Below are 7,964 nucleotides of genomic sequence, written 5' to 3' on the forward strand. Positions count from 1 at the left end.
ATATATATATATATATATATTTATATATATATATATATATATATATATATATAAATATATATATATATATATATATATATATATATATATATATAAATATATATATATATATATATATATATATATATATATATATATATATATATATATATATTATTAACTGGTTGTATTTTTTTAAAGGCTATTTAAGTAGTCAAAAAGTAAAAATAGCATGTGAAAGAAACTTGGGTAAAAGTGTATTATATAATAATTTCCTGCACTTTTTTTAGCAGCTAAAACACAGATGTATACAAAATGTGTACAGCACACAAAGAACAAACCATCACATTAATTTTATGTTTACCCAGTTGTCCCCATTAAATTAAGTAAATAAATTAAATTAAATTAAGTAAATAAAATTAGATTAACTACTTATTTAAAGGTGTTATTTATTTAAACATTAAATGGGGTCAAATTGACCCCAAACATAATAAGAGGGTTAAAAATGAGACTGTTTGCAAGAAGAAATGAAGCAGCTCATGGAAATATCAATAAAACAAACAAAAAAAAAAACATACCTTGCCAACATCTAATCCATCTTTTCCCTTTTTTTATATCTTCCTCAGGGTCGCCATTCTCTCAGCTTGCATTCGTCACAACTTTGCGAGACAGGATCAATGAAAAAGACACAATATTTGTCTCTGAGAAAGTGTCTCTAAACCATGGCAATGCTTACAGACCTTCTATAGGAGAATTCCAGGCTCCTCAGGCTGGTTTCTACCTCTTTTTAGTGACCTTGGACTTTGAAACAGGCCCTGGATTGGCTCAACTAAGACGTGGCACGGTACCCGTGGCCTCCCTCAGACAAGTTAAGGGTACTGAAAGACTGTTGAGCCAAGCAAGTCTCCTGAAGCTTCAGGAAGGTGATAAAGTTACACTGGAACTGGTGAAAGGAAGACTACGCCAAGGACAGCCTAATGACAATACACTGTCTGGGGTTCTGCTGTTTGGAACTGAAGACCTGGACAAGAGAACTGAATCAGAACCGGTTCTATAAGAAAAGGCTCTGGCCAGTCAGAGGAATTAACTGTGGCCAAAACTGCCAAACACACCAAAGACTTTAGTACACAAAAAGACTCCATATTGGATTCTAAACTGAAAAGCTAAGCCAGATTTGTTGTGCTTGAGTGCCTCCTGTGGCCATCTGCAGAACTGCAAAAAACAACCCATACAGATTTCACCCAGAGACATACAGGTGCATCTCAAAGAATTAAGATTATCATTGAAAAGTTGCTTTATTTATAGATGTATTACACACAGAGTGATTTATTTTAATCATTTATTTCTTTCATTGTTGATTATTATAATGGCTTACAGCCAATGAAAACCCCCAAAAAAATCAGTGTTTCAGAAATCTAGACTATTATATAAGAACAATTGGTACTTTTGGCTTTACTGCTGTGGGCAGTGTGCCAAGTCCTGCTGGAAAATGAAATCTGTGTCTTCATAAAAGTTGTCAGTAGAGGGAAGCATGAAGTGACTCTGGTCCCTTGATTTACAAATGAAATGTAAAATTTACTGATGATCAGTGACGGTTTGGAGAGACATGTGATCTGCTGGTGTTGATCCACTGTGTTTTATTATCAAGCCTAAAATCAGTGCAGTTTTGTTTTCCCACAAAATCTTACAGCACTTCATGCTTCCCTCTGCTACTGACAACTTTTATGTAGATGTGGATTTCATTTTCCAGCAGGACTTGGCACACTGCCGACACTGCCAAAAGTACCAATTGATCTTATATAATATTCAAATTTTCTGAGACACTAACTTTTGGTTTTCCATTGGCTGTAAGCCAAAATCATTAACAATAAAATAAATAAGTGTTTAAAATAGATCACTCTGTGTGTAATACATCTATATAATATATGAGTTTCACATTTTGAACTGAATTACTGAAATTACGTAACTGTCAAATAATATAACATATAAAATTGAGATGCACCTGTATGTAATGGACATATAGTACCTTGTGCTGTACAAAGAAGAGTCATAATAAAATGAACAAGGAAGCGCATTACATTATTTTTTTATTTTTTTACAGATTTCATAACTTTTTGAAGCAAAGATACGTCTGGAAAAGGAAGTACATTTCTGAAAAATCACCAAATAGATGCTCCTAGAAGGAAGTGCTGGAAGTGTGTTTTATCTATTTGGAAGTAAGATAAAAAAAATCACTAGGAACAATAAATGATTAAATATTTAGATTGATATGGGGAATATTTATTGAGCTAGACATATAGAAGTAGTCTGTAACATATTTGTGTAACATAACATGCCAGGCGTCTCGTCATGGAGTTGTAGAGGTTCCTAATGGTGATAGTGGTGATAGGGATTATTTATCCATCTCATGCAGCTCCAATACTTCTGCAGATTTTTTGGTTCTGATGCATCAGCTCACAGACGCAGCCTTGTGTTGATCCACATCACCCTAGGAGTGATGAGGGGAAAAAGCGCCATCTACTGTACCCACCCAGAGAGAGCAAGACCAATTGGTCAGAGCTCTCTCAGGGCTCTGGCAGCTGATGGCAAGCTGCATGACCGGGATTCGAACCAGCAATTTTCTGATCATAGTGGCAGCAGTTTAAACTAAATTAAATTTTGTAATAGTTCAAATGTAAAAAGAACCTTTTTAAATAAATGTTAACAAAACAAAAAATCATTCTGGTGGTGCCACAATCAACAACAATAGAAGACCATTCACAAAAAAAGTGAGAGAAACACACATATTGCGTACTAAAATAATGTAATTTACTTAAAAATTGATACAATGGACAAATTCTGTGTACAGAACAGCTTTTCTTGGTAAACATAAGGCACCTTTTTTAAACCAAGATGCTGTACAAAATATAAAACAAAAAAAAGTTAATATTTTTAGACTTTTCTACACAAGTTTTGAACAACTTCTGAACATTGGACAAAAAACGACAAACAAGAAACAGAATCTGTAGTCATTCAATTACACAGAGAAGCATCTTTTGGCTACGAGACAGTTTCATTAACATTAATGTTAACATTTACTGGCATTGGTTGCAATGGACAGACCTCATATTGCATGACGGCATTACAGCTGGGCAAAAAATGTGCTAAAAGTATTATATCGTGATATTTAACCCCTAGATTCTAGGCTAATTTAAATTGTAAATGTTGAATTTGGTGACCTATTTAGTAAAGCATGTCTTGCGGAGTTCCACAGGTATATATATTGATACCAAGCATATATTTGAATAAGAAATTAAAAATGTGTCATATTATGGGGACATTTTAAGGTTAAAATCATGATGTAAAATCTTATTTTAAAACTTATATTTTGTTCAAGAAATCAGGTCAGAACTATTTAGAGGTGCATCTCAAAAACGTATCATTGAATATCATTGAAAAGTTACTTTATTTTAGTAATTCAGTTCAAAATGTGAAACTTATATATTATATAGATGTATTACACACAAAGTGATCTATTTTAAGTGTTTTTCTCTTTTATTGTTGAATCAGTATCTCAGAAAATTATATAATAATATTACATAAGACCAAATGGTACTTTTGGCAGTGTGGGCAGTGTGCCAAGTCCTGCTGGAAAATGAAATCCGCATTTCTATAAAAGTTGTCAGCAGAGAGAAATTCTATATCAATTATATTCTACTTGTTTGAGATGCACCTGTATATAGAATTTAAACCATTTAATTAAAAGCATTTGAATTGTTAATTTAAACAGTTGGAACAGATCTGTAGAAGCTAAAATACACTTTAAAAGGGTTAACACAGATAGATTCACATACTGTCCTGTAGTGAAGATGCTCTCAGGATGTTTAGCGAGATATAGATATATGTCACTTAGGAACTTAGTTAATGAGTTAAAAGAATTAATGAGTTAAAAGAAAGGACAAAGTGTTATAAGGAATTTTTACACAGCTTTTAAAGGTTTAAGTTAACTATGACAGCATTGTCATTATGGGACATGTGGGCTTAAATACAGGTTTTTAGGGGTTAAAGTTTTTTTTTTATGGTGGATGATATTATAACAATTAATGCAGGACAACATATCGCTATATAATCGCTATATATATCGCGATATAACATCACATCGATCATATCTTATGGTATCTACACTTGGTATCAAATATCAATATTTGTATTGAACTATAGGAACTCTAAACTTTCTAAGAGTCGCCTCCTTAATTAGACTTACTAGAAGTAAGTATAATGCTTATTAACTCCACATGGAGGCGCTATAAACAAATGAATAGAGTAAACTGACACCAATAAATCCTTATAAATCCTGGCATTTACTTATTTAGGAGTATTTTATCCTCTTCAGAAACACAGATTCTGTAAAAGTAGTATCTAGAGAATAATCGCAGAATCACAGTATTGTGGTAGCATTGTTACCGTGGGCAACGTATTGTGATAATCTGAAAAGTGCCTACAGATTAAGATTTTAGATTTTAAGTAGACAACAGGAGCTCCTTGTCAATCATTATCTACTGCAGCCAATCATCTTAACAGATCTTTCGAAAAAAGTCGGAAACTCTGGAGCAGCCAATCAGGTTATTATATCTTATTCAGGATAAGACAGTTGGTATCGGTATCGGTACTCGGTATCGGCCGATACCACAAAAGTTGGCCGATACCACATCCCTAATAATAGTGTTTTTCATGGACTTTCCTAAACCTCACTAATTACACTCTCTGTAATTAAATGTATAGTTGGGTAGTACACAATAAGCACTGATGATGAAATCCGCGATATGCATGAAAAAAAAGCATATTGCCGATACAATAATAATAACGATTAAATTAATGATTCAATAAAATATCATCATATTGCCCAGCTCTATTACATGCACAACCTGGTAAAGAAAACATGGATGCATCACAGCACTCAATATATGCACTACATTTCCCAGAAGCCCTCATTCTTATTTCTAGTTTTTTTTTTTTCTCAGTAGCCTCAGATGCATGATAATGAGCTTACCTTAACTTAACTTAATTGCTATTTTTGTAATGAAAATTTAATTTTTGGAGGGAATAACTGATAAAAACTCAAAACTCGAAACTGACCAATCATTAAGAATGAGATTTAGCTGTTTATTGAGGCCTAAAGTAGACGTACTGCAATTAAAACAATTTATAATAAACAAAATATGGGCGATATGGTAAATATATCATGATAAATTATTACATCACCATATATTTGAATGCATTTTAATGATGCACGATATTAAACGCATTTTCTTCATTTCTAGTGAGTTTATATATTTTTTATAGTTTTAGTTTGCTGCACATCATCAAATTAAAGGGTTCTAGTTGGATCAGTGTTCTTTAAGCACTGATAGTGTCCTTGATATGCTTAAAAAGATAATAAAAATTTATCACGATATGATAAAATACCGCCATATCATATTGCCCAGCTCTAATTAATATGACCATTGATTTTATTATTATATTTTTTTAAGTGTGCAATGGAATTGATGTACTCTGTATATATTTCCTTGTTCGTGCTGTAAATAATGTTCATGACTGTAATATTAATATGGTATTCATATTAGGCTCTCAAGTGCACCAAATATCTGTGGAGAGAAGCTTGTTTAACCCCTGAAATCCTGTATTTATTATTCATATTTTAACCCGAAATCAGGCTGTAAAACTGTAACTGTTTTGTATTAAGCATTAAGTTAAGCATATCTTGATCGTGTGGAGTCCCACAGGGCTCAGTTTTAAGGCCTATAAAACTCATGTTAACAGCATACAGGGTTTAAAAGGGGTTAAAAGTCACTGTTCCTAAATGAAATGCACCACTTTTATACCATTTACTACACTGTAAAATACTGTATTTTGTGTGGGAATAAGGCTGATTAAACTGTTTTAACTTAAAGAATATAAAAATCTAGTGTTGCTCTGTTCTGTGATAATAATAATAATAATAATAATAATATAGAGTACACAAGTTTGAAGAATTCATGTGTAAGTATTCGTACTTCTACAAAGTTCTTTTTCTCGCCACAAGAACTCATTCAACATGGCATGATTAGAATAAATAGCACATGCACTTGTCTTCTTCTATCCCATTATATACTGATGACGTTCGATACCAAAAGAAATCAGTCAGATTTTCCCCCAAAAATGTAAAAACCTTTAAGAATAATGTGAATTCGTTAAATTTGTTAATTTGGCAGGGCAATCCAAGCCACATTCTTATATTTAGTAGTGTGATTCAGTGATGTGTGGCAATATGAGATTGAATGGTCTATGATAAAATGATAAATGACTGTATTTGCTAATGAAAACTGGCATTTAGACTGGTTTTACACCACGTGCAATCAAACTAAACTGGTCTTTAAGCCCAATTTTTGCTTCTTCAACAACTCTACACTTTGGCCTGTGCATAGCTGCGTTAAAAGTAAAGTTGTAGCTGTTAAAAGTAAAAAAATCTGTAAGGGAACTTTACTTCTAAAATTAAAAGTAAAGTTCCATGAGGACATTTTAGGGGTTCTTAAACGTAAAACTGTGTAGTGACCCTTTAAAACCTCTGCAAATATCTAGCATGTTCAATATCTGGATCAGTCGACTACTGAGAGCCAACACCAGCGACTTATACTTATAGCCAATGGCCAATCAATGCATCTTCTGTATGATGGCTAGAGCTGTTTATGAAGAGCCTGTTAAACTCTAGAGGGAGCCTGCGAGTGATTCCTGAATGAATGAGGATGAATGGAGCTAATAGTAATTAACTATTTGTCTAGGATAATCCTTTAATATTAGAAAGTAGAATTAATATTTCACTAAAAAGCAAATAACTTACCTGTATTTTTTATTTTTATTTCTACAAAAAACAGCTTTTAGGTTTTAGGCAGTAAAGGCATATTAAAGGCATACTGCTACTGAGTGCTGATTGGTTGGTGAGCTCATGCTGGAGTTACAGCAAGAGCATGTTTAGCTTATAGGCTTATAACTGGAGTTTACAGGCGCAGGACAGTGTCCTGAATCATTACAACATTTCTGCCCTTTGTAACAAACCAAATTGTGCAAAAATGGGGTACATTTTGGGTTGCGATTTGTGATTATATATATATTTCTCAGTGTAAATAAATGCACTGGGCACCAGCTGCTACGCCAGAAGGCAGGCTATGCGGACTCTATGTATATATGTCTATGTCATTATCAGTACAGTGAAGGCGGCACCCAGAGCAGAAGCTAGCGTTATAGGAAGTAAACAGTGTTTTTTTTATAAGCTTTTTGTGCACTTTTTTAAAAGTTATTAATGCCTCGTTTTAAATGTCAGAGCTCTCCGGATTCTAGCAATGAGGTCTTAAGCTACTTTGAGCTGGATAACGGTGAAAAAAGCGATTAATCAGTGCAAAATATGACCCAACGTGCCCGTTGTACAGAGTGCTGGGCAAAAAGCACAAAATGTCTGGATCTCAGAAAGCTGTGGAAGAACGGAGTTGTGCTATTTAACTAAGTTAAGTACATTTTATCATGTTTTACTGCACCAAAAGTCCACTCCTTTAAGCAAAGAAGCAATGATATTTTATTTATTCTTTATTCTGTTTATTGTTGAGGGCACTCAAAGCTCCTGCATGGCTAAGATAGGATTGAACAGCTGAGTGTTGACTGTTGTCAGGGTTTTAATCGGCCAGTGGCGCACCTTTCCTATTTCCTGCCGCCTCAAATTTACCTAAACACACCTCACTCCCAGACCACTACGCCCATCAGTGTAGATTTATTCCTAAACTCCGATGCTATTTTAATAGTGCAGGCACAAGGCATGACGATAAGACTGTTGCCGGGGTGTAAGATAGCAATGAGCATCGTGACGCACCTTGCGCAGGGTGTACAATAGGGCCCCTGATATTGTTCTATGTTGAGGAGATGAGTAAAGGTAAATAGCTTCATAACAACCCATTCATTTTGGACTCACTCGTTAAGGA

The 7,964-nt window shown here is 33.8% G+C and overlaps 1 protein-coding gene and 1 long non-coding RNA gene across 2 annotated transcripts in view; one reads left to right on the forward strand and one right to left on the reverse strand.

Annotated features, from left to right (window-relative positions):
- The window catches only part of LOC111192625 (uncharacterized), a 25,830-nt gene extending 25,185 nt beyond the window's left edge, over positions 1-645 (reverse strand). Inside the window, exon 1 of the long non-coding RNA XR_007424415.1 lies at positions 558-645. This is a non-coding gene — a long non-coding RNA (uncharacterized LOC111192625). The remainder of the gene's footprint in view (positions 1-557) is intronic.
- The window catches only part of mmrn2b (multimerin 2b), a 25,582-nt gene extending 21,444 nt beyond the window's left edge, over positions 1-4,138 (forward strand). Inside the window, exon 8 of the mRNA XM_007239985.4 lies at positions 606-4,138. Within this exon, the coding sequence (XP_007240047.3) occupies positions 606-1,036 (431 nt within the window). The 3' untranslated portion in view covers positions 1,037-4,138. The remainder of the gene's footprint in view (positions 1-605) is intronic.
- Positions 4,139-7,964: the final 3,826 nt, after the last annotated feature.

Source organism: Astyanax mexicanus, chromosome 15, assembly GCF_023375975.1.
Source record: "Astyanax mexicanus isolate ESR-SI-001 chromosome 15, AstMex3_surface, whole genome shotgun sequence".
In the NCBI taxonomy this organism is placed as follows: Eukaryota; Metazoa; Chordata; class Actinopteri; order Characiformes; family Acestrorhamphidae; genus Astyanax; species Astyanax mexicanus.